This window comes from Lacerta agilis, chromosome 10 (genome assembly GCF_009819535.1).
Source record: "Lacerta agilis isolate rLacAgi1 chromosome 10, rLacAgi1.pri, whole genome shotgun sequence".
In the NCBI taxonomy this organism is placed as follows: domain Eukaryota; kingdom Metazoa; phylum Chordata; class Lepidosauria; order Squamata; family Lacertidae; genus Lacerta; species Lacerta agilis.
Genome location: NC_046321.1, coordinates 68,834,317 through 68,862,103, shown reverse-complemented (window position 1 = coordinate 68,862,103; position 27,787 = coordinate 68,834,317). Strand labels below are relative to the sequence as shown.

Below are 27,787 nucleotides of genomic sequence, written 5' to 3'. Positions count from 1 at the left end.
CAGCAGTAAATTAATGATAGGCAATCTGTTCCCATAGTGGTCCTTTAGTTGCTGCAGCGCAAAATGAGAAACATACCACATTCTGAAATGGTACAGACCAGAAATGGTTGTACCACATGATTCTGCCAGTTCAAACCACTGTGAGAAGGGAAATGTTCAGGATTGTACAGCACATCTCTACAAGAAATTGGCAAGAAATTAGGTGATGTCATGCCTGCGGCATCCAAGAGCAGCAATTATGCTGGTTCTTCTTGCATACTAGAAGTCTTACTTCAAGTATAATAGTTCCTGTTTTAATGACACAGATAGAACAGGCTGCATTCCCTTACCTTTACTTATAGCCTGCAGTTATCAGATTGGCTCATATGAACCCATATCTTACATGAAAAACACTAGTTTGGGAAACTAGCAACATTTCTATTGTGATCCCTTCTGGAGACAATTGTGTGCTACAGACAGAATAACACCCACTGCCATGACTTTTGGGGAATTTAGCAATAACCAATGTGATCCAATTATTAACTGTACACCCTCTAGGGACCTGTAATAACTACACCAGAGTTGCTATTGATTAATTTATCAATCTTGAAGCTAAACATGGACAACATACAGTTTAACTAGCAAGAGAGAAAGCCCTTCATAAACTTATGCTCGAGTTACCCTAGTCACTCTTTAGTGGTTTGAGAACCATGCAAATACAATAACGAAGAAAGGGAGTTTGCTTCATGGGTGGGGGTGGGGGTGGGGAAATCTTGTTGCGAGTGACAAAGTTTCCTTGCTCCTTTTGAAACAATTTTAAAGTCTAGGGCATGTGTGCTCTTACGTCAGAGAAAAGGCACACACACTGTTAACTGAAAACATGACATTCAGAAGGTAATGAGGATGATGAATTCATAATGATGGAGTGGATGAATTAAATAATTGTCTGCTTAACTGTTCCAGTAAAGTCAACAGGCCTAAAAATCCCTTAACTTTGGCAAGATCATTGGCAATATGCATTTCACTTGTAGGAACTATGAATGTAAATATTCTTGAGCAATGTATACATCTAAAGTCAGAGCTTGTGTTTCTTGATGAAAAACTAGGGGGCTGCTTCCATGAATGGCTATGCCACACAAACTTTGATTCCCTGAAAAACCATTGTCTCCAACCTCAGATAGCTCTCCATGCCGTGAACTGATGCGATTTCTCTAAACTGTCTCCACACTCTTTATGCTACACGTTTTTCGACCAGCAAGGGAGGGTGAAACATGGCCATTCTTTGTGAAACACATTCACACTTTGGGAATATGGGCTGCAGCCCTGCTGAGGCCTGGAACACTTTGTCACGACCAGAAAGGTTGGTTCTGAGATTTATTTTAAGAGGGATGCATAAATCTGTCTTTGCTGTGCCAAAATTTCTAGGTTATAGGAGGAAAAGGGAATAGCAACAGCTTCACAAATCACAAGGCCGAAAGGTATTAACATATGGCATGCATTAGCAAAATGGCTATTGAAAGGAAGGAACATAAATTAGCCCCAAAGGCAGCTAGATGGTTCGTCTAAACATCACAGGAGAACATTCTTCTTGGTAACCATGAATACCCTGTTCTCACTTGCAAGCCATTCCTGCCTCCTTCTCTCATCCCTCTGGCTGTCCCACGACCCTAATTCTTGCAATCTATTCCCATGTGATGGCTTAGTTTTTACTCATGACTGAGGAGTGAATGGACACAAGGCAATAACATTCCTCCTTAATAAAGATCAAACAGGCAGGGGAAAGTGTCTGCAACAAACTGAGGTCCAGTTTGTAAACAAGATGAGATGCTTCAAACACCAAAGTCTAAACTGGAATGAAAATATAGATGAATTGGAATTTTGTTTAAGAAAATAAAAATAAAAATCTCTCTCTCTCTTTCCCCCACTACCACCTCTCTCTCTCACACACACCACAAAACAGACAGAAAATGCAACAGGATTTGAGGGCACCCAGTAACAAGAAAACTGGGTGGAATTAAGCAATGCCACTTTGAAACAGCCTTCAAAGCACGGCACTGAAGGAATAAGATATCGGAAAGATGTTAGGCTGACAGTCGTATTAGATCAGGGGTCCCCAAACTAAGGCTCGTGGGCCGGATGCGGCGCAATCGCCTTCTAAATGCGGCCCGTGGACGGTCTGCGAATCAGCGTGTTTTTACATGAGTAGAATGTGTGCTTTTATTTAAAATGCATCTCTGGGTTATTTGTGGGGCATAGGAATTCATTCTTCGCCCTCCCTTCAAAATATAGTCTCCCCCCTCCCACAAGGTCTGAGGGACAGTGGACCGGCCCCCTGCTGAAAAACTTTGCTGACCCCTGCATTATATTAACAGCACTTCTCCTGGGCTGGACAGGGCTTGCTATTACAGCCCTAAGCATGTAACACACAGGGAACATTGGGGGGCTTATCAGCACATTGGTTTTAAAATGCAGTGTAACTACAATGCAGATTTGAGCCAAGCAAAGTAGTTGACAACTGCATGGTATTTATCTTAAAGGTGCAAATATTCGTAGAAAGTGGGCCCTTTCTAAGGAGGTCTGTGAACTTCTCAAATTATCTGGCTTTGTGCAATAAATAGTTGTACTATTTTAGTTCTATTGCTTACAGCAAATTTAAAACAATTGGATTGTGCCCAATAAAATGTATTGAGTCCAATCCAGCCATAATGATGTAATTTAAGTTCTACTGGTTGGTAAATTGAAGCATGTGTTCAATTCTCTTCCACTGAAATCAAGGGTATATAATTTGGTTTATTCTGCTCATATTTCTTGCAACAATACCATGGAATTAACATGCTAATGATGGTTCTGTGCAGCACAATTTTATGTGTGTTTACACAGCAGTAAATCCTGTTGAGGCCTATGGAGCTTTCTTCATAGTAAATGTATTATACCATAGGCTTTTCAGAATTCTGATGTTGAGAGTGCAAAGCAGACGAACCGCCAGCCTGCATTCTCCAATTCCCAAATTAGGCTTTTAAAAAGCCTGCTTCCACTGGTTCCAATGTAAGCTTTTTAAGAACCCTAAGTGCCATGGGGAGGGGTCACAGCTGGAGATGGGTGGATATTATCTCTGCTTACAAATTGTTCATTTTAATATGGCATGTCCTCATCTCTGGTCAAACCCTCTTGTAGTTTGCCAGGGGTCTTCAAGCTATACCCTAAGAAAAGCTCAAACTAGTTTTTAAAACACAACAATCATCGCAGGAAAAGAAGTGTGCATGTTTTGGTGTGAACGTAACAGGTACTCACAGGATAAAGGTAAAGGGACCCCTGACCATTAGGTCCAGTAGTGTCAAACTCTGGGGTTGCGGCGCTCATCTCGCGTTACTGACTGAGGGAGCCAGCGTACAGCTTCTGGGTCATGTGGCCAGCATGACTAATCCACTTCAGGCGAAACCAGAGCAGCGCATGGAAATGCCGTTGACCTTCCCGCCAGAGCGGTACCTATTTATCTACTTGCACTTTTGACGTGCTTTTGAACTGCTAGGTGGGCAGGAGCTGGGACTGAGCAATGGGAGCTCACCCCGTCGCGGGGATTCGAACCACCAACCTTCTGATCGGCAAGCCTAGACTCTGTGGTTTAACCCACCGCTACCTGCATGCCTCACTCACAGGATAGTGCATCTTAATACACAACAGCCAATCATACAGGCTTGGCTAGTATGAGTCACTTTCAAGTTCAACAAAAAAAATTACACATTTCTAATAGAAACAGAAAATGAATCTACCAATCACATTTCATACATAATTTAGCAAAATCTTCAAGAAATGAAGCATACTACAGACTTCTCCTACCTACCACCCACTCCAACTTAGTTTAGCCTTAAAAACAGTCTTCTGTTGGAGTCTAATTGCAATGTGGTGGTGGGGGACACACACATCTCACCAACCTGAAAGTGACTCCCTTACCACAACTATGCTTGAAAAAAGTCTCCTGTTGGCTCCAGTAGCAGGCATTTCCCCAAGATTCACTGATGTGGGGAAGGTGGAGAGGCAAGAAAGAGCCATTGTGAGTCAGATGGGATGGCCAAGAAGCACTTCTGGCACAAAGGCAGGCAGTCCTCCACCCCTGCATAAATATTCTGCAAATTGTTTCATTACGTAAGTTGAGACTGTTGAACTAACAATTAGATTTTGTCAGAGGTACTAATATATTTATGACATTAATGAAAAAATATTGACTTAAAGCAAAATTCCCCACAACAGCTATTATTTTGCTGCTGAAAAACAGCGGTTTCAAATTTCAAAGATTGAGCTTCTGTAACATCTTAGGAAAAAGTTCTGACATTAATGGAACATGGGCCTGTATTATTATAACTTTGGGCTTCTGCCATATAGATTTTTTTAAACCATTATAAAATATTTTTAAAAGTTTCCTGTATGCCTGCATGAAAGAGAGGAAGAGAGAGATTGATGATACCAGAATCTACCTGTAGTCTATTTTAGCACTACCTTGACTTGTCTAGGACTAGGCAAAGGATTTGGCAAATGTAGTGCTCTCTCGCTCTTCCCCCCCCCAAGCCTCCCATTCCTTCCATTATATCTGGACATTTCCCTATGTAATGATGCTGGGTCAAGATGTAATGATGCTGGGTCACTCTAAGGGAAAAGTTGTTCTTGTTTTACTATAGAAACAGTAGTCTGCTCAACAGCCTAATGATGTTATGATGGTGCCCAAGGCATGCATGATGGATGGATGGATGACAAGACATTTGGATGGGTATAGACAGATTAGATAATCTCTTTGTTCCCCGATTATCTGAAAGGCTCTTTGTGCAGAAGAAGAGAGGGAAAAGAAGTTGTGAGTGACCACATGTCCTGTTCCTCATGATGAGGTAATGCAAGTTGTACTTATTTTTAAACATGACCCAATTCTGAGCCCAACAGTCAGCTTCTCTGTCCAAGCAATTAGGAAAAACTGATCTCTTTTGACCATAAAAGCATCCTGACATGTCATATCACAGCAGGCAGAGCAAATGCTACAGGGAGGACTTTGCCCTGCATTTCTTCCAGAAGTTGATGGGGGTTGGGTGTGTGGGAGGTGGGAATCCTCCTGTATCTCCATAATAATGCTTTGCTTTCCAGACAGTGAAATTACAAGTCTCTACAGAGAACAAAATGAACATGTCCCTGGAGGACAGAGGAGGACTCGGAGAAGACAAAAGCTGGAGAATGGAGGAGAGAGAAATGCATTCGGGCACTAGAACTTCCTAAATCCCCCTTATGAGCAGATATTCCTTTCAAGAATGAGGACAAAAGCTCAGACAGAAAAATAAGGACAGATGAATCAGTCAATTTTGGTTTCTCTCAGTTTCTCATTTTCCAATGTAAATTCAGTTTTCCACATCAGTTTGTGAATTCTTTTTATTAAAAAGTCTCATGTATATTATTGAATATTTTAGTGTGAATTTCTCATAGCATGTACATTCTTGTATGCATTTTTGCAAGCAATTTCTCCTAATATAATGCATTTTAATGTTATTTTCACTAATGTGTTTCTATGCACTCTTCCCCAATTACATGCATTTTGTACACATTGTTGGCTGAAGAGCTGCATTGCAAAATTCAGGAAAAATAATAATTCTGAAGGATGTTTTGATTCATGTTCTGTTTCAAGAAGTGGAATGGGTAATGGGTTAGATACTGTAAGTGCCATATGACACAAGACTAGAAATTAAGAACTACATTCAACTCATGGATAGATAAATAAATAAGGATTTAAACCTTAAATGTTAAAGGGCTAGGAATGATTATGAAAAGGCGGAGGATAGAAATATTACTGAATAAAGATAAAGCAAATATAATATTTTTTACAGGAAATGCATCAGACGAAAGAGGGGGTTAATGAACTCAAACTGAGATGTATAAATAATTATGAGAAACCATATGGTACTTCAAAATCAAGAGGGGTAGCAACTATAATTTCAAAGAGATGTGGGTTTTGTATATTAACTATGAAGAAAGATCCTGAGGGAAGATACATTATAATCCAGGATACAATGCCAGGAGAAGAATATAATGTGATTAATATTTATGCTCCTAATGAAAATCAGGTGTAATTTTTTTGATAAAGTGTTTAAGGAAATGGAGAATATTCAAAAGGGCTATATGATTATGGCAGGAGATTTCAATATGGTATTAGATAAATGTTTGGATAAGAGAAATCCTACCCTAGAGGATAGATGTAATAACATTACATGATTAGCTAAAATTATGAAAAGGAAAGATATGAAAGATGGGGGGGGTGTGAGAAGAAATTATCTTTCTTCTCCCCGATGAATAAGACCTATTCAAGGATCGATTATATCTTCGTTCCAAAAAAGTTAATATCTAAAATAACGAATACAGAAATTGGAATAATAAAGGTAACAGACCAAGCATTGGTTAAGATGGTATTAAAAATAAAGGAAGATTATAAGGATGCCAGAAGATGGAGGTTAGATATGAGGATCTTCAATAATAGTCAAACAGTAAATAAGTTAGGGAAAGAATTATTAGACATATGGGCGATTAATGAGAAGGGGGAAAGGACTCAAGCAATAATATGGGATACAATGAAATCAGTGATGAGGGGAACTGGTATTAGGGAATCCAGCAAACTGAAAAAAACAAGAGATAAAGAAATTAGGACATTGGCAAATCAATACATTAAGGATAAAGATAAAGGAAGTTATGCACAATTACAGGCAAAAAGGAAGGAGTTAGAAAATAAAATCTGGGAAAAATGCAGAGAGATTAGAAATGATTGAAAAGAGAATTTTTTGAACATAGTAATAAAAATTCCATATTGCTTGCTAGAGCTGTTCAGTCAAAAAAAGCAAAAAAATCAATTAGTCTAATAAAAGATAAAACAGGTAATATTCACAATCTGATGAAAGATAAGTTGAGAGTATTTCAATTGTTTTACCAAGAGTTATATTCACCAGGTAACAATTCTATGCAGAAGATGAAAGAATATATTGAGACACACTGGAAGGTAAAGCTAGAAAGTAGGGATAGAGAGGTTATGGAACAACCAATTTTAGAAAAGGAAATAGAGGAAGTTATAGGGAAACAAAAAGGGGGGAAAGCCCCAGGAGCAGATGGATTGGGAACGTTATATTATAAAGTATTTTAAAATATTTGTTGTTGTCGTTCAGTCGTGTCCGACTCATCGTGACCCCATGGACCAGAGCGGATTCTAAATCAAAAGTATTATATAATTCAGTAATAGAGAGTGAGAGGATCCCTCCATCATGGGAACATCAATAATTATCTTAATTCCAAAACCAGGAAAAGATTTGAAGGACTCAGGATTGTATAGGCCGATTTCCCTAATAAATCAAGATGCTAAAATATTGACTGCAATAATGGCAAAAAGTTTGAATAATTTTATGTATAAATACATAAATAAAAACCAATGTGGCTTTGTAGCAGGAAGACAGATGTCTAGTTTAATAGGAAGAGTGTTGAATAAAATTGATATAAGAGCAAGAAATAAATTGAAAGCTGGTATAGTAGCATTGGATATTTTTAAGGCTTTTGACTGTGTAGAATGGCCAGCGTTAAAAATGATTATAGAAATCTTAGGATTTGGAAAACTATTTAAGGGATTAATAAATTAATTATATTTTAGGAACAAGGCATATGTCGTAGTGAACAATGGTAAAAATAACCCTAGCGATGCTACCGGGCTTCACCTGCCTCCCCCGCCCCTGCCGACACCTGTGAAAGTGGGGGGGGGGAGAAAGGGGAAGCCCGACAGCTTCGCTACTGAGCTGCCCCTTTCTCCCCCCCCCCACGTTCGCCAGTGTCAGCAGGGGCAGGGGAGGCAGTGTGGAGCAGAGCAGATGCTGCTGGATCCTCCCCGCAGCCTCCATTCGCAAAAACAGGCTGGTGCGGGGAGGATCCAGCAACATCTCCGCTGCTGCTCGCTCATCCTGCCCCCCCCACCAAAGCCTGCTTTAGTGGGAGGTGGGGTGGAGCAAGCAGCACCTCCTCCACTGCCCTCCTCTCACAAAAGCCTGTTTTTGCGAGTAACAGGCAGCGGAGGAAATGCTCTTCGTAAGACGCATCAACATTTCCCCTTACTTTTTAGGAGGGAAAAAGTGTGTTTTATGGAACGAAAAATATGGTACTTAAAATAAAGGAATGGGTGGAGAAAATGAGAAGCAAAGAACAAATAACAAAAGCTCTAACAGGAAGTAAAATAATTGGTTTAACGGTATACAACTGGAGCAATGGATGAAGAAGTGGTTAAGGGGAAACAAGAAATGCAAAGAGTATACAAAATTTGGGGGGGTGATCATAAAAGGGGAGGTAAAAAAAGAAAATATAGTTATAAAATGGGAAACCGGTGAAATTTATAAAATATTAGTAGAAATGGAGGATCAACTTCCTTGTGCACTGCAGCCTCCCTCCACCCGCGGGGGCATTGCGCACCACAGCCTCTCTCCGCCCCTCAGGTCAGGCTTGACCCGGGGAGGGAGGTACCACGGCTGGCAGTCTCTCTCCGCTGCAGCAGAGCAGTGCGCAGTGCATCCCAGCCGGGGGCGGGGGGGGGAGCTCTCTGCCGCCGACTCTCCACTCTGCCCCTGAGTCAGACGTGACCCGGTAGCAGAGCTGAAGTGGAGCTGCCCCTGGGCCAAGGAAGCTGCCTCGGTGGCTTCCTTGCACACCAGAGTCTGTTGTGGGGGCACCTGGTTGCGCCCCCTCCAGAAAATGGACCCAGGGAGACTGCCCCCAGCCACACCTCTGCCAACCATGCATCTGCTTAAAAGCAAAGCCATATATTTGTGTGAATGGGTGAGGGTTGCATCCAGAATAGTCATTTATTTACTTTACAAGCATTTTAATTAGGTTCCTGTCAGACAACCTTGCTATTTTCAGCCAAAATAGGAATTCTTCTAGTAAGAGTGACTATTTCACATTATGAACAGAAGTTTTGTATCTCAGCCTGAAAACTCATCTCTCATGCTGCTTAACGCCAATTCCATTTGTCTTTCTGTAGAGCTGCACTTCCAGTATAATGTATTGCTTTACATCTGTTCAAAGCACTTGGTAATAGCAGGCCTACAGTGTATATATTGAAGTCCTATTTCCACTTTCATTTCAAGTCAATTTGCCGTGCTTCGCTTCTCACACTCATGTGATTTTTTAAAATGGAATTAGAAAAGATCCAACATGGTGAAAACCTGAATAGGGGAGTTAAGTGTAACTAGGTCTGATTATCACTAAATTCATATATAAATTCAGATATTGTTTTTACTGAGAAAAAGTCTACACAGTAAATAGCAGCTGAAACCTCAACACTCTGCGTAGGAAGTATGCTTGCCATGGGTAGACTGGGCACCTGGACCTAGCCTGTGTTGGGGCATCTCTCCAGGTTCACTTCCTTGGGGCACTTGGAATGCAATTTATCTCTTGGAGTACTAGGTCGGTGTGTGAGACTACTGTGTTCTCTCATAGTCTTTGTTTGTGGCTTATCATGTTCTGCCTGATGTAGCTTAACCAGCAAGTACATCTACATGACAAAAAATTTAAAAGCACGACTTGTGAATGGTGGCAACGGCCCTAAGGCCTTAAAGGTAGGCTGTCGGGTGGGCACCTGGGTTCTGATATTGGCTGCATTCATCCTTGAACCTTCATTTCCAGGCATGTAAAGATCTGTAGTCTTTGCCTCTTTCAATAATGGAGTGGTTCTCAAACTTTTTTCTCTGGGCCACAGCTTCAGAATAAAAATTTGCTTGCGCCACAATATTATCATGGTACATCAAGAAATAAATAATGATAATGATAATAATAATTTATTTATACCCCGCCCATCTGAAAAGTATAATGCAGCTACATAAGACTATAGATCATTCCCAAAACACAATTATAAATGAGCCTCTTACCTATGAGTTTGCTTTTGCCAGGTAATTTCATTTATATTAGGTCTAATTTGAGACAAATAAACTCTCATCTCCTCAACACAAACAAACCTTTCTCTTTTCTGATCTTTTATATTTGTTAGAGTTGAAAATCCCTGTTCACAACAATATGGCATGGAGAACTGTAGAAGAATCGCCAATGCTCTTGAAGAGAGGCGTGGATACTCTTTTCTGCTGTATATCCCCCCCCCCCAAAAAAAGTTATGTTGGTACTCTACTACCTGTATACTGCACAGGAATGTATATATGTTTCTTGTCTTTGAATCTTCCCACCACACTTGCCATCCTCTCCTGACACACCAGGGTTGTGCACCTTTGAGAACCACTGCTCTAATGCAAGGTGTGCTGGCTGTCAAGCATGCAAAGAGGCCTGAGATCCGAGTTCCCCAGATGTCACTTCTCCTTAACTTTGAGATCCAGTAACTGGAGTCTGCTGCAAAAGACATACACTTAGAATTCAAGAACTCCAAGCCCAGCAGTTTGTTTTGGGTACCAAAACTGAACAGAGCTCACAATCCTTCTACACGAAGATCCACTCCTCATTACCCCAAGCTTTTGACATTTCAGCAGTATAATTTAGGACAGCGGGGAGTCATTTTGTTGCTGCCATTCATAAATACTGTAATTTGGAGTCAGAAATCCTTACCAATCTACTGCAAACCACCTAGATCTCTACCAGTACATCTCAATCTACCTTCCACTCATCCCTGCTTTAAGAAACATATAAGTGACTATCACTGCCTTTGAGACATTTAGAGGATTCTCTCGAAGATCAAAGGCTGCCAACTCAAATAATATATAGGGGGCCCCAGGTAAGACCTGCCCTCACATAATCGATCCCATGGCACAGTTCATGCACACCATTTGAATGGCCATGCTGGCCAAATGATTCAGAGAGCGAAGGCAGACGGACTTACAGAGATGTGCGGCCTTCTTAGAGAAACAATGACCACTATCAGACAGGCAGAAAATGCTTACGAATATCAAGAACTGCAAATAGTGAATGGGCTGGATAATTAAGAGATGCAGTGTAAAACTAAAATAAACTAATAAATATTCTACTTCTAGTTAATATTTCTGGTTGTCTGAAATATCAAAAGTTCTCTTTATTGCACATTTTCCCTCCCGCAAGGTCAAGGATAGAGCAGCTGGCACATTCCTCTGGGATGCTACTTCCTCTCCTCCTTTCTTCTTCTTAAGTCCTTTTCCCATCGGCAGTTTAAGCAAGGGAATCTGGATGAATCAGGTTAGCCCTGCTGGGTTTCATTAGTTTTCGACATTGCATTTCTTAGCTGTGGCATTCATTTCCCTGGAGCTATCTGACCAAAATGACCTTTGTGCGCACAAAGATTCTTTGCCTGGTTTGTCACTAGGCACAGCCTTCTCCGCCATATTCTCCACCCCAAAAGATGTTCTAGCCAGCTCATGGTGACTCTGTGCTTCTACTTTTACGCATTTCTCAGTCATTTTTGCTTGGTTGAATATAACTGTTTTGACATTCAAAAAGAAATGTCCCCCCATTGGATGTTCTTTATCAGCCACTTCCCATTTTAACAATATTCATTTATTTACAGGAATCAAGTGTGGAGATGGCACTCTTCTCTTGGCTTTTGTTAGTACAACAGCTAAAACTGACCCACGTGCTGAGCTGAGAGACATAAGTCTGAGGTTATGGTGCTTGCATCCCAGGGGATGTTTGCTTTTGGGGAGCACTAATGCTGCTTTAAAGACTAGCAGTGTCTTTTAGGGTGGCTGCTGGCTCCCCTCCTTCACTCAACACATGCGTTTGTAAAGAAGCAGATATTGCAAAAGCGCCAGGAGTCTCCATTACTCTCTCCACCTTAAAAAAAAAAGAGGTGGAAAAGGATGACTCCCTCCCCCAAATTTCCTACAAGTTGAGAGACAGGTGTCAGGGACTGACTGGACACTGAGGAGCTGTGGCTCAATGTGGATGAGCGGGCATCGGGAGAAGGAGGCTGGAGATTGACTTGGAAGAAGGGATCAGTGAAATGGGGGAGCCTGTACAGCCAGGAGACAAGAGTCTCTGGCAGGAGAAGCTGCAGGATAGAACAGGTGCAGGAGGAGAGACAGGTCAGGCTGGGAAGTTTTCTTTTTAATGTTTAATGTTTTATTATGTTTTTATATATGTTGGAAGCCACCTTGAGTGGCTGGGGCAAGGCAGTAAAATGGGTGGGTTATAAATAATAAAATTGTTGTTGTTGTTGTTGTTGAATAGGATGTCCCTGTTTTCATCAGAGAAATGTTGGAGGGGATGTGCATGTTTATAGGGGTTTTATAAAGCTGACTTGAAAAGAAATGAAAAACCACTTATGCAATACCATGAAGATAAAGAGAAGAAAAACCTGGTTGCTGGGCAAGGCTTTCATGTGCAAAGGCCCTAATGGTAATGGAAACACAGAAACAATGCAAAAAATATGAGTCCAAAGCAGGGGAATGATTTGAATAAATTCACTGTCTGGAAAGGATTAGGAGAACACAGTCAAACGTTTTCCTTAAAAACACACTGTTGCAAACAAAATGCGAATCCAGCAGGAACAAAAAGAATAGGAGAGGCAGGGGTGGAGATCCCAAAAAGAAACAGTTTGCTGCTTTTCAAGAAAATGAATGAAAGAAAAATAAAACCTAGTCACTGCACAAAAAAGTCACAAAGCAAATAGAACAAATGCGCAGAATAAGGTTAAAGGCAAATACAATATTTTTAGAGCAGCAAAGCCCCCCCCCCAAGGGCTCCCCCCTCTGCATTCAGCTCAAATGTCACTTGTGACTTTAGCACTGGGGAGGTAGAATTCCATTCAAACATACTGCACCCCTGGGTCAAACTCTGGGAAAAATTAATGGCCCTGCACATTTGAAACAGAATTTGGTTGTAAACTGTGCTGATTGGGTGGGTTCTCCGTAATGTCATCAATAAATCTCCAATCCTAGTTGTTGTTGTTGTTAAAGCATTGTCCTTTGACAATTATTAAAGCAAATGGTAGGTGGGAAAGGCATGGGCTTGTTTTTACAACTCCTCTGTGTATGCTGCAGCCCCAATCCTGTTCAGGGCCCCTGTGGTTGCTATTTAAAAAACAGCACCAAATTTAATTAATTAATTTAACATGTAGTTTGGCCCTCAGTGGTATATGCTATATAGATGTTCAAAGAATCAAGTAACATGATTAACAGTTATCAACATATGCAAAAATATAAAGGGGGGGGGGACTAAATATATCAGTTTAATTTTTCACTTCCTATTTCACAGTTCTTATTTCACAAATTAGGGTGATTAGCATGATCCATCCTGTGACTTGGTGACATGAGGAAGTTTGGTTTTGCTAGATGCTAAAAATTTCATTCATTATTTGGACCTCAGTCAATTTGAAAAGATACATTTTCCACACTTCTTTATTCTGCTCCCAGGTCTATAAACACCTTCCAGTTTTTGGGTAATTCTTCCATATAAATTTCTAAACGCACTAATAGTCATGATTTCTCTTTCCAATGCCTGAGCTCTGGTGTCAAGGCAACACGTGGTTTTTGAAGAAGACTTTCCAAGTACTTTACCTAGGGCAAGCTCTGAGGATGAGTTCAGGTAAGTTCGTAATCCAGCACAGTCAGAAAACTGCATGCAGCTGATCATGAATAAAAGGAAATTTGCAAAAGGAAAAAGAGGCCTTGGGGTTGCATTTGGTCACTGGCCCGGATGCTGCCCACCCCCCATTTTAATGTGTTGCATTTAAGTTGTTGGGGCTGAAGAGCAAGGTACAAACACTCAATAAATTATGGTGTGTCATCATCATATATATATAAACCCTCTTCAGATTATTTTTCTGCTGCCTCTTTTGGTTTTGAAATAACCTTGCTGAGCCATCTGTGCAACACAAAGCGGTCCTGAAATGCGTTTCCTGTGATTCAAATCACTTTCAAAAGGCTCCCATTCATCTTCTTCCTTTTTTGCTAGAATGAGACTAACATGCAACCCTGCTCACCCCAAAAATGCCAGAGTAATTAAAGTGCCTGTGTTTCATTTCCTGTTTCTAGCTGCACAGAGCAGTGTTTTCTTTAAAAAGTCATTTTCTAAACCTCCTGATTAACCCTTTAGAGACTTTGTGGCAGCTAAAGTAGCCCAGTGCACAACAGCATGAGCTGTGAAACCCCTACATCAAAAACCCCTAGTTCAACTTTACTGTTTAATCTTACAAGAACCTTTCACTATCCCTCGGCCGTAGCTCTAAGGTACCAAATCTGCTTTGCATGCAGAAGGTTCCAGGCTCAATCTCTGGCATCTCCAGGTAGGGCTACCAGTGTTCCCTGTCTGAAATCCTGGAGAGCTGCTGCCAAACAGTGCAGAGGATACTGAGCTAGATGCACTCATGTTCCCATGTTGCAGTATCCGTGCCATGCAGATGGAATACTGGTCTATCTTACCAGAGTGTTAAAATGACTGCTAAGGTATATGTGTAATGTTCACATTCTGTGCTCTGCAAATAAAAAGAACTAGAATTATTATTATTTCCTCCTGCACAGTCTCCCTTCCTAAAAACTGCTGGCCAAAGAAATAAAACAGGGCTGTTTGTAAGATGTGCCAGAAACTCTGCCTACAGCACAAAGCCTATAACACAAAGCTCTAAGTCTGGAAACATAATGGGTGATATCCAAATCTAATGGGAGCCCTGTGCACAACCCCGGTTGTTAGACTCTGCGACAGTTGAGGTTCGTGGGCTACCCCTTGGTTGTGTCTGAACCAGGCCTAATACAATGAGGCATCCTTGATCATGGGCTGAAAGCTCACCCCAACATTACCTTTGGCCAAAGAAATTTTGATGTGTGTGTTTTTCCTAAATAGCGCTTCAGAACCCTACAAGACCTCTTTGACCTGACAGGAGGGCAAAGGAAACCAGCGTACAAAAGCAAACATACCTCCAGCATATCATTTTGAACCATCTTAAAGACAGTTGCCTGATGATCTCTCCCAGCAGCTTCATATAGATGTTGAAAAGCATGAGGGAGAAGACAGAGCCCTGAGGCACCCCACAAGTGAGGGTCCAGGGGTCCGAACACACCTCCCACCATCCCTTTATGGACACGGCCCAGGAGGAAGGAGCGGAAGTACTGCATGACAGTGCCCCCAATTCCCAACTCCTCTAGACAGTCCAGAAGGATGCCATGGTCAATGATATCAAAAGCTGCTGAGATCCAGCAGAACCAGGAAACAGCTTTCACCTCTGTCCCTAGTCCACCGGAGATCATCGACCAGCACAACCACGGTGGCTTTAGTCCCATAATGGGGCCTGAATCCTGACTAAAAGGGATCCAAATGGTCCGCATCCTCCAGACACGCCTAGAGTTGTTCAGTGACCACCCACTCAGTCACCTTGCCCAAGAATGGAAGGTTTGAGATGGGGTGATAAACTGTAATTTGCTTCGAGCAAAAAAAACAAATTATTTACTACGCAACATGACCTGATGAGCTGCTGTGCAGAGGCAGTGGGACCCATGGGACAGGGTGGAAAAGGTCCTAATGCTGCCATGAAGAGACTTACTCGAGGCTGTTGGATTTTACAGTCCTGCAGCAATGTAATCATTTGTGTTGCTTTCTTGTTGACATGCCTCCTGCTGCTTGGTTTACCACTTCAGAATCATGCTTCCTCCTCCCCCGCCCCTCAGTATGAGAAGAGTGCTCATACCTTTGCAGTTTTCGCCTCAAAGCTCACATTTTTAATCATGAGGTTAATGCATGGCAACTGGTGAAAGGGCCCAATTCAGGCCTTTTCGATGTTGCTGAACTGGCCATGCTTGCTAGAACTGATGGGTGTTGAAGTTCAGCAACAAATGGAGGGCTAAAGGCTTGATTTTATTCTCTGCCTTATATTTTATTATTTGTGGTTGTATTTTACTGTTTTGCTGTTACGATCAGCCCCCTCCCCCAATCTTTGGTAGAGTAGTGTATAAAAATTGTAAATGAACAATTACTAAACCTCAACATTGTCAGAGTGTCACAGTCTAAAGCAGCTCACAGGGTTGTTTTGAAAGGAAAATGGGCTGGGAGGGAAAGCTGAATGTAATAAATGCCTGCAAAGCTCTTACACGTAGATGCTGCCAAGTTTATGACAGAGTCTGGCATCCTGTCGAGGGGCCTGGCTGGATGACAAAATATGCTTCCACCTCTGAACTGCTGACTGGCTGCGCACTGCATCCTCCAGAATACAGAAGCTGGCTGCTCCTGGCTTCTCTCACCCCTCACCTTTGAACACCTCAGAACCGCTCACTCATTCACCTCCCCCAGACATTCCCCAAATGCATAACCGCTCCTGCCAGCCTGTCCCTGATGCAAAAGTGCCACTTGCGAGGGCAAGGGGGGGGCAACACTGTGCATGACATCAGGACGTTGGGAGGAGCCGGGGAGGAGCTGAACGTGGCGGCTGCGTGGCTTCAATGGCCAGCAGCTCCGCCTCTCTGGCCAGGCCCTGCTACCAGCAGGAGGCTGCTTCAACCTTCCTACCCATCCACAGGAGGAGGAGGAGGAGGAGGAGGAGCTGGCCAGCCCCCGCTTCCCCCTCTCACCATCAGCATTGTGAGTGGGAGAGAGAGGAGTGAATAGCCCATTCCTCTCCCCTAGTATCTAAAGCTTAGTTCTAGCTAACATGGGAAACTTGTGCCTGATCTGCAGAACTTCAGACTGCATGTTGAGGTTCACATGACTGAATCCAGCTCCTCTATCCCAGAATATGATCTGCATATAAATAACTGGCATGCCACGGAAAAACTTTTAACCTAGCCCTTTTCCCTGAGATGCTGATTTTCTATATATGGTTTTAAAAAATATAACAAAATCCTTTTTATTCTCACAAGCTTTTGGCCTGTTAACCTTTTTATTGTTTTGTGTGCATGCGTGTGTAACTCATTGTCTTAATATTTCAAAATTGCTTCATTTTGCAATATGCTTTTTCATTGGCTGATTGCTATATAGGCTGTTGAATTTTTTTATTATTATTTAAAATTTGTACAGGGGACAAATGTCTGTAAATATAGTGAGCAAACCATCAAGCTGGCTTGACATTCTATCATTGCCATAAACCTCTTGTGCCTCAACATCTATGCTATAAATTCAACGTGACGTGAGGCCAACATATATGTAGGTCACGTCACTCACCCACAGAAGCCCAGTCATCTCAGAGGCAGTGCATGGCAGCTACTTAATGCTGGAGCTTCAGGACATTAAAGCTTTAGTCTGCCAGTAGACAGCAAGCAGCAAGGGCTGCAGAGGCACTGATGGAGCTGAACTAGGTCAGGACGTGAGGGGTGATGCTGCCAAGCACACAAAAAGGAGTTCTGTGAGGTTAGTCACCATGACATTGAAACATAGGAACCCCCCAACCCTTTTGGAGTGGGGGAGCATGAGAGGCACCCTCTGGCTTCCGAATCTTGGGATTTACCTTCTAGGTCTCCTGCCCATATCCTGATCTATCCTGATCCTGCTTAGCTTGTCAAATGAGAGAGGATCAAAACCCATAAGGAAGCCGACTAACTGAGATTCCATTAATTAAATTAAAAACCTCTTCTGCTGTATGGAGCAAAAGCTGAGTGCTGTGGCGAGAATTCAAAACTGCAGATGCAATTTATTACCTGCACAAGGAGTTCCAGCTTCCTGTCATCAAGAAGGTGCACTTGACACCGGCGGCCCTCTGTCATCTAGGAAAACAGGACAAAAAAAGAAAGTAAGTTTCAGTGGATGCTTAAGGACACAGGCTTGGCAAAATACCACAAGCTGCTGTTAATGTGCTGAAGTCTTCACGGCTCCAAACACTGTCATTGCAAAGGATTCTCATTCCCTGGCAATGGCAGAAAGAAAAGGCTGGACAGAGAAAACACAACAGAGTACGGTAACTCACCCTAACAGCTGTTACTGAATGGCAAACACTGACTCAGACCCAAGAAGAGGGATTTCTCCTGTGTGAGAAAGGAGTTCATGAAAGAGGCCAAGGGATCTTGCATTGTCTAAACGGGAAGGCACAAGGCAACCCCACTGTGGCTCCCTAATTGTCTTTGCGGCTGTACTGCGATAAGGGGGTGTCAGGCGAGGACGGATCTAGCCTTCAACTACTTCTGGGTCCACAGACAAATGAGAGCAGCCGCCTCCATCCTGGTACCTTCCAGCTGTTTAGGAGTACAACTCCCACCAGTCTCAGCCAGCATGGCCATTATGGGGCACCCACTCATCTAGAGAACGCAAGTAAGCAAGGGGTGGGAGCGAGGAGAAAAAGGAACAGCCAGAGAGAATCTATGGGCAACGCTGTTCACTAACAGCACATTGCAGCACTGCAGAAGTGATTATTTAGTTCCATAATTCATTTGTATACTACTCTTCCTGCAAGGTCAGAGAAGGGAGTTTAATCTCAAAACAACCATGAGAGGTAGGTCAAACAAAGATGCTCTACAATGCCCTTCCATGTGGAACCCATCCCACCAGGGCTTGCATTTCCCTCCAAATTTAAAAGGCACTGAATTCAAGCCCTGTTGCCACTTGTTCTTTTGCAGGTTCATCGTTGGGAGGAAAATGGCTTCCTGGTCCAAATTGAGACCCTGCGGGGCCTGAGCCAGAAGATCCCCAGCAATACCCTGACAATTATCATTGGGATTTTCAAGCAACTACCGGTATCACTTGTGATAATAGCCAATTTGATATGTATCCTTTTTCAAGTGGTAAATTGCTATTATTCCTACTTTGCAGTTGAGAAGCCGTAAGCACTTAAAAAATAATAATCTGTAGCTGGGCTGTGACTTGAACCTCATGTCTCGTAGGTTCAGATTTGGCACAAGCTCACACAAAACCTCTAAGCATAGTGGTATATCTGTATTGGAAGGTACAAGGTAGAGCAAGGTGAGGTGGCTTGATTACATGCACCTGAAAAAACAAAATAAAAAATAAAAAAATTCCTTCCAGTAGCACCTTAGAGACCAACTAAGTTTGTTCTTGGTATGAGCTTCCGTGTGCATGCACACTTCTTCAGATACAGTGTGCATGCAGTGTGCATGCACACGAAAGCTCATACCAAGAACAAACTTAGTTGGTCTCTAAGGTGCTACTGGAAGGAATTTGTTGTTGTTGTTGTTGTTTTTACTATGGCAGTCCAACACGGCTACCTACCTATAAATGCACCTGAAAAGTGAGGCATCTTATCAGCTAAATAAGTTTGGGTGAAAAATAGGGGTAGAGGAACCAATAATCAGCAGTGGTGTACTGTATAATGTTTTAAAATAATGCACAAATATATTTTATAGGCTCTGTAATACCACCGGGAACACAGAAGGATGTTGTCATTGGACCACATTAGAAAACAGGTACGTAATCAGCAGTGCAAAGTGATGTTTCTGATGCTGAATCAACATTATTTCAGACCACAGGTCGGTGGTGGTGGTGAAATGTTTAAATACTCCCTCACAAAAAATAAACAAAGGTATATAAAACTTGCATGTTAAAAAGAGGGTTCTATCACTGTATCACTGATTTCTCCCAATCTATTCTGACTGTAAACCACTTTTTGAGATAAGCAACCAGAAAAGCAGTACAGAAGTCTTTAAAAAATGAAAAACCAATTGGTCTCAAGCCCCCCAAAAGAAAAGAGGGTTCTAGAGAAACCTTCTTCTCTCTGATTTGCTAGCTTTTAGAGTACATGGAGTTTTCTGCACAAAGGATCTTTAAAACTGATTCAACCACCAGTAGCCCCAGTGCGTGAGATGGTACTGCCCAGCAACAATGCATCAGGTGACATTGCTGATCATGTTTCATCTCTGATAAAAACAACATGCCTTTTCTTCCCTTCTCAGTTCCCTATAGTTTTGATTTGGCCATTTGGGTAATATTGTGGCAATATTCTAGATAGCAAGATAATTTTTGCTTCAAGGCAGGTAACACATCACTGTTATTTTACTATGTTGCACAGCAGAAAAAGGCTACTGAACAAGAGAGGATCTACAGCAGTAGAAAATTTCTTGACTTCCTGGCTTGTTTATGAGCTCTTGAAGGAATGTCAGGGCTGCTTTCGACATTCTTCTGATAACAAAGCCCAACTGTTATGTCTGCGTGTCAAAGTATTTCATTGCACAGGAAGAGCAGAAACGATCCACTGCTCTCTTATCACACAGAGATTTCTGCACTTGACACATTCAGAACGTGCTAGTCCACCTGAAGGGCTCTGTTGTGCTGGTGCCCTCAGACTACCTCAAGGGATGAGCCAAGGAATCACACTCTGAACTTTCACACAGTCAGATAAAGGAAAAGGAAAGTAACTGCTCAGTGGAGATTCATTATGATGTTATAAGGTTTATTTTACTTGCAGCAAGTGCAAGCTGGTTGCCTTGATGGAAGAGAAGGTACAGCAACTTGAGGCCCACCAAGCCACACAGAGCTACAGGATAAGATGCAGTGTTTCTCAATAGAGCTGAGAGGACTGTGCTGGAACGGCAGCAAAGGTGGGGTGCCCCTAGGGAGCAGGAAGATCTCTCATTGCAAGAGAGTGACGCACAGAAGTAGGAAAGTCACAAACCACTCTTTGTCACTGGAGCTGCAAAATCACTTCCATGCTCTCACCTTCGACACTGATTCTGGGCCAGAGGAGCTGCTATTACTACCGGTAATTATTATTATTAATTTATATACAGTTCTTCATCGAAAGATCTCAGGGCAGTTCACAGGAGTTGATGGCCTCAGAATACACCAAGGAGGCCGTGAAAGGTGCAAAGATTCACGATATGACAGAGAAGTCTTATAAAGTCTTACAAAGCCCACTGACCACTACCCCTTCCTTCTGATTAATATTGATACAAATAATACCACCATAGACAGACTTCAATGTATAGTATGGAATTATGAGACTCTGGACAGGAAGCTGAAGAGTCTTGGTGTACAGGTGGTCTTTTCATCATTCCTTCCTGTGGAAGGTCATGGCCCAGGAAGAGAGAGGAGGGAGACCACTGGCTGCACAGGTAGTGGTGTCAGGAATGGTTTGGCTTCTTGGACCATGGTCTCCACTTCCTTGAGGAAGGACTTCTGCCAAGAGATGGGCTGCATATCACAGTTTTTGGCAAGTATGTGTTTGCTAAGAGTCTCATGAATCTGATCAGCAGAGCTTTAAACTAGATCTTGAGAGGGAGGGAGACAACATTACAGACGGCAGACCTGGTACTTGGGATAACAGCTTAATTGGTGCACAGGAAACTGAGGTAATGCTCCAGAAACTCACTAAAGGGCAAGAAACCACAAGAAGGAAGCAGCTGGAGGGAAGGACTCATTTCTTCAGTTGTCTCTACACAAATGCACACAGTATGGGAAACAAGCAAGATGAATTAGAGCTTTCAGTACAGGATGGCAAATGCAACCTGATAGGCATTACTGAAACCTGGTGGGATAACATTCATGACTAGAATGTAGGAAATGAGGGGTATAACCTGTTGAAAAGAAATAGACAAAACAGGAAGGGAGGAGTAGCATTAAATGTAAAGGATGTGTACACTTGTGAAGAAATCCATGACCTGGAGCATGAAAAACAGATTGAGAGTATATGGGTAAAAATTGAGGAGAGAGAAACAACAGTGACCTTACTGTGGGTGTCTGCTATAGACCGCCAAGCCAGATTAAAGAGAGGAGATATAGTAATCATGGGGGACTTCAACTTTCCCGATATCAGTTGGGACTCAAACTCTGCCAAGAATGTAAGGTCTGACAAATTCCTCCATTGCCCGGCTGACAATTTTGTTCCCCAGAGGGTGGAAGAAACAACCAGTGGATCATCTATCTTGGACCTGATCCTCACGAATAAGGAGGAACTAATCAATGTATTAAGTAAAATAGAAACATTGCCACTCGGTCCCACCCCCACTCACCTCTCCCCCCTACACCTCCCCCCCAATGTCTCAACAATCAAAACTGATCTGTAAAAAATGTTATGGGGGGGGGGGAGAGAGACACTGCACACTTGTAGACCAAGGAAATCTTCAATAAAAAAGAAAGAAAGAAACTTGGGAGGAAATGATCATGTCCTCCTGGGTTTCATGATTCAGAGGCAAGGAAAAGCTGAGTGTAGTCGGACATGCATTTTGGACTTTAAGAAGGCCAACTGCAAAAAGCTTAAGGAGCTACTGGGTCAGAAATACTCAAAGAGAAGGGAATCCAAGATGGATGGGAGTTTCTAAAAGGAGAAATACTGAAGGCCCAAATGCAGACAATTCCCACAAGAAAGAAAAGTGGGAAGCATCTAAGGAAACCAGTATGGCTGCACATAAGGAGCTTACATATGAGCTGAGAGGTATGAACGGCATGTATAAGAAATGGAAGAAAGGGGAAATCACAAGTAGCCAGCTGGCTAAAGCTCAGAATGAGCTCAGGATTGCAAAAGAGGTTAAAAAAAAAAAAGATTTCTTGGGCAATGCTTGAAGGAAGGGGAAGAACAAGCAACCAATAGGTCCTGTGTGTGGAGAAGACAGAGGAATGCTATTTGGTGACAGACAGAGGGTGGAAATATTCAACACTTACTTTGCCTCTGTCTTCACCCAAAAGGAATCAATGCCCACCCTGGTGATAACAGAATAAATAATGTAAGGATGAAGTCGCAGTGCAAGATGAGGAAAGAGTGGTAAGGGAACACCTGGCTACTTTATATGAATTCAGATCTCCAGGGCCGGATGAGCTGCATCCAAGGATACTGACAAGCTGCAACGTGTGCAGAGGAGGGTGACCAAGATGATAAAAGTTCTGAAAACCAAGCCTTAGGGAGTTGGGTGGTGGTGGACTCTCCTTTCTTGGAGGTTTTTAAGCAGAGGTTGGATGGCCATCTGTCATGGATGTTTTAGTTTAGATTCCTGCACTGCAGTGGGTTGGGCGAGGTGACCCCTGGGGTTCATTCCAACTCTAAGATTCTATATGATTCTATGAAACTAGTTTGCACTGTGAGGAAGAGGGTCCTCCTACAAAGTACAGTTTAAAGTGCTTGAAAGCCCTTTGTTTAAATGCTAATATTATGAGTTGAACACATGAGCCACCCTATAAATTCAGGCAGACTAGTTTTTTGCCTTGCAAAAAAGGAAACACCCTTGTTGCAGAAGACCCAGGAAGTAATCTTGAAAATGATTTTCAGAAGTGAGAATCACTTGCTTGGTCTTTGCATGCCTGTTTATTTTATTTAGTAAACAGGTATGGGAGGTCGGGATGGGAGAAGAAATTCAATTCAGTTCTCATTTGAAGGTGAACCTGCCTATTTTGCACTTTCTGTGCCATCTGAAACACAGCCATCCTTCAAAATTCACAATTCTCCAAATTTTGCAAGGCAGTTCCCTGCAAAGTAATGTGCACAACAATGCAGATACTACAGTAAAGTGTAAATATATTAGCAAAATTAACATTAAAAGTGTTATATTGGAGAAAATTGCTGTGTAAAAATGTGTCTAATAGGCAAAATTTCATACAACTGTATATATGAAATTATATATCAGTAGTTACTTTATTATTATTAAAATTATTATAATTCTGTTTTTTTAAATAAATCAAAACATTCCACCACCACCAAAAGGTATAATATTTAATTAAAGCCAAAGGCCTGACCAGAAAAAGGACTGAATGACTCTGAAAGTCCTCTTGAAAGTCCATTCCTTAATACAGGGGTAATTCTGGTTACGTACTTAATTCGTTCCGGAGGTCCGTTCTTAACCTGAAACTGTTCTTAACCTGAAGCACCACTTTAGCTAATGGGACCTCCTGCTGCCGCTGCACCGCCAGAGCACGATTTCTGTTCTTATCCTGAAGCAAAGTTCTTAACCTGAAGCATTATTTCTGCGTTAGCGGAGTCTATAACCTGAAGCGTATGTAACCTGAAGCACCACTTTACTGCAAATTCTTGACTGTAAACTGTAAACTTCTGTGGGACAAAGAATCATAGAACTGTAGAATTGGAAGGGACCCCAAGAGTCATCTAGTCCAACCCCTGCAATTTAGGGATCTTTTGCCTAATGTGAGGCTCGAGCCCACAACTCTGAGATTAACAGTCTCATGCTCTACTGACTAAGCTATGATGGATGATAAGAAACATTCATATAGAAACATGTTCATACAGAAATATGTTCAACAATACAGGACATCTCCCCCCCCCCATATATGATTTTGTGTGTTGAAAACTCCTTATCTTCTCTCTCTCTCTCTCTCTCTCTCTCTCTCTCTCTCTCGGACTTAACAACGACATGTACATGGCATTCATTCAACGTAGCTGAAAGGAAATTCCTCTTAAAGGAAGTTACTTGGCGACTCCCAGATCTTGGAATGTTTGTATTAAGAAATGATTTTCTATTTACCTCTGACATCAATGTAAAGCTTGCAATCTCATTTAACGACTGCTGGCCCAAATGTTTACACAGTGAATTTTTCAGCTTAGGATCACACAGAGAAGAGGGCAATTGTTTTGCATTGCTCCACGAAACATCTTGGTAGCTTAGTGCCTAAGCCATTCATCTTGTGAGCAACTCCAAACATGAGCTGGAGGCATCTAAGAAAATAACCCTTGTGCATCCTGGGAAACACATAGACTATACTTTGAAAATCATAGGTCAGCTTCCTGCTAAGTGATCCACTCGACTGTAAAATCTATGGTAGCTTTTGGATGCAGCACACACAAAAGGATCCTCTGAGTGAATGGGTGTGCCGGTCCACGCACATACACACTTTTTAAAAGTAGTTCCAACAGCTACAAACAGTCCTGTCCAATATCCTCTCAAACAAGATGTTCCTTGAGAATACTGCCTGCTGAAAGAACCACTACATTAAATATCTCAAATTTACAAAATGCAAATGCTGTTAATTGGGACAGCTTCATACATTTTCATAACCCATTTCACTAGCCTATGACAGAAAGAAGTCCCAATTTAATCAGATTTTAAAAGAAAACTACAATGGCAAACAGCATATTTATTAAGGCTTTCAACCCTGCTGAAAAGCACTCTCCCTTTCAGAAACTTTGTAGGGGGAAGCAGTAAAAAAGCAAAATTGTTTGCTACTGTATTCTGCGTGGGAACAGAAAACATTGCCCTCACTCTGATTTAGCCTCAGTGTACCATCATAAAGCCAAATCTGATTAGCTATGGTGTTATCATGCTGTCTAAATTATTTCCAGAACCCCGTGAACACTCATGAAGAGTGAATGTTGAAAGCCATTCTCTCGCTCTGAATTGCCTTCAAAGTATTGTCTTGTAGCCAAATCTGATTGTCTACATGGCATAACGGTATCACCACCCTGACAACATTATTCCTGAATGGCTAGAATCAACGCCTATTGAAAAGTGCATGGGAAATATAGCTTCAGGTATGTGGGGGGTATTTTGGGGGTTTCTTTTCAAGTGGGAATATTCAGTGACTCTCTGATATTTATTTATATTTATTTATTGACCAGAGTTCAAATCACTTCTCAGCCATGAAGCTCATTGAGTAAGCCTGGGCCATTCCCTATCTCTCAGCCTACCCTACCTAAAATGGAGAAGAGAACTTAGACAGGACTTTCGCCCCTGTCAGATGGGAATCATTTAGCCATGACTTTGTGTAACAATATTCAGGAGTGGTGTGTGTAGCTGGGGGGGGGGGAATTACTACAGTATGAGCTGTTTTAGGAAATAATGCCATCTGTATTTCGAGCAGCTCAAGTTTGATTTTAATACGATTTAAGTTCCAATTGAAGACATAGTCTGAGCCAAGTAAAGTTAAGAAGGTACTCTGTTTTGTAGTTTGTGTGTGTCTGACATAGTCAACATCTAAAAGCTAATGCTTCCTCTCAAATAAAATAGAAAAAATGCTTACAGAATAAGAAAAAAAATCAAAGCTCAAAGTACTTTCATACATTTAGTAGGCTAATCTTTCTCTTTCAGTCTTGAATTTTTTAATAGTTGATGCAGTAAAAAGATATCATCAAACCAATTGTATTCACAATGCAATTTATTACTACCATATCTGTTTAATTACAAAATATTTGGCAGAAAAAAGCAAAACTATTAGAAATCAGATACCTCCGTAACAAAGAAACTTCCTACTTTGAAGAATGAACTCTGCCAACAAGCAAGCTAGCTTGTGCTTTGCTGAAGTGAAGCTGAAATTTCTTAAAGATTGTGTCCTCCTTCTCTCTACAATAATATCATGTCTTAAGTGTCCTCAACTGCAAATCTCACTGAGGTAGACAGATTTTCATCGGCAGTGCATTCTAAGGAATAAACTGTAGCTAACATAAAAGGTAAAGGGACCCCTGACCATTAGGTCCAGTCGTGTCCGACTCTGGGATTGCGGCACTCATCTCACGTTACTGGCCGAGGGAGCCGGCGTACAGCTTCCGGGTCATGTGGCCAGCATGACTAAGCCGCTTCTGGTGAACCAGAGCAGCACACGGAAACGCCGTTTACCTTCCCACTGGAGCGGTACCGGTACCTATTTATCTACTTGCACTCTGACGTGCTTTCGAACTGCTATTTGGGCAGGAGCTGGGACCGAGCAACAGGAGCTCACCCTGTCGCGGGGATTAGAACCGCCAACCTTCTGATCGGCAAGCCCTAGGCTCTATGGTTTAACCCACAGTGCCACCCGTGTCCTAACATACTGAACCATAAAACAGAAAAGGATTTGAAATTTGACTTCAGCTACAACTATAATCAAGCCCTGGATGTTCACCCCCAGTTGAGCTAATAAATGCTTAAGTCCAATGGGAAAGTTGACTTAAAAGCCGTATGCCAGGAAAAAAGGTACAGGATGAGGGAGACAGTGAACGCTTCTAAACTTTTGCTATTTTGCTGAAATTGGTGCTAAAATTGCACCCAGAAAATTCTGGTTATGCAAGTGAAGTGGATCTGGCACATCTGCACAAGAAATTCCAATTCAAAGGGCTGGATTTGGCCTATAAAGCCTTAAACGGCTCAGGGCCGCAATACCTCAAGAACCATCTCTCCCTATATGAAATGATCAGGACCCTGTGCTTATGATCTGAGACCCTTCTTTGGGTGCCTCCTCCACAAAAATCTGGAGGGCAGCAACATGAGAACAGACCTTTTCTGTGGTGGCTCCCCTTTTTGGAATGCTCTCCCCAGGGAGGCTTGTCTGGCACCTTCATTATACATCTTTAGGCGGCAGGCAAAAATGTTCCTCTTCTCCCAGGCCTTTGGCTAATTAAACAATCTCTGGTCTTTTAGACTGTTTGTTATTACAGTACCGGTATATGTTTTTGTGTTTTTATTGTCCTGTGATCTCTGGATGAAGGGCAGTATAGAAAGGCAGTATAGAAAGTTTAACAACAACCAACAACAACAACAACAACAACAAAGAAACCTGCTTCCAAAAAAGAAAGAGACTTTTTGAAGTAAGAAGTAAGTCCCCCTGGAAAAGTGTGGGATAACAATTGATTGACTTCATATAACCTTCCTGCACAAATCAGAAAGTATACGAAATAAAGAGCTGATATTATATCTGAGTTTCTAACAATGCTCATCCTCACCACAAACGTACTGCTACGTCCCCTGCTCCCTGGAACACTCCCTCCTGCCTTCCTCTCTTGACGCTGTGTGTGATGTAAAACAGTTTCCCCACAAACTTTCCCCAAACACAGGTCATCTGGAAGCAACCTCCACCATGCCTTTTCCTCCAGTTGCATCAATTTCAGTTTCACATCTATCCCATCTTTCCTCCAAGGAGCCAACAAAAGCATCACAACAACCTTTTGGAGTAGGCTGGGTTGAAAAACAGCAACTTCTCTGAACAAAGCCACATGCAACAACCTTCAAAATGGAAGCTCCAGCATTTTCCCTCAATACTGCTCAGGCCACTTTCAGAACCTTTTCAACAG

General features: G+C 42.1%; 1 protein-coding gene across 1 annotated transcript in view; it reads right to left on the bottom strand.

Annotated features, from left to right (window-relative positions):
• FRMD4A (FERM domain containing 4A) overlaps positions 1 to 27,787 on the bottom strand; it is a 404,157-nt gene that overhangs the window by 136,321 nt on the left and 240,049 nt on the right. The window contains 1 exon segment of the mRNA XM_033162332.1: positions 17,559 to 17,624. Coding sequence (XP_033018223.1) covers positions 17,559 to 17,624 — 66 coding nt within the window.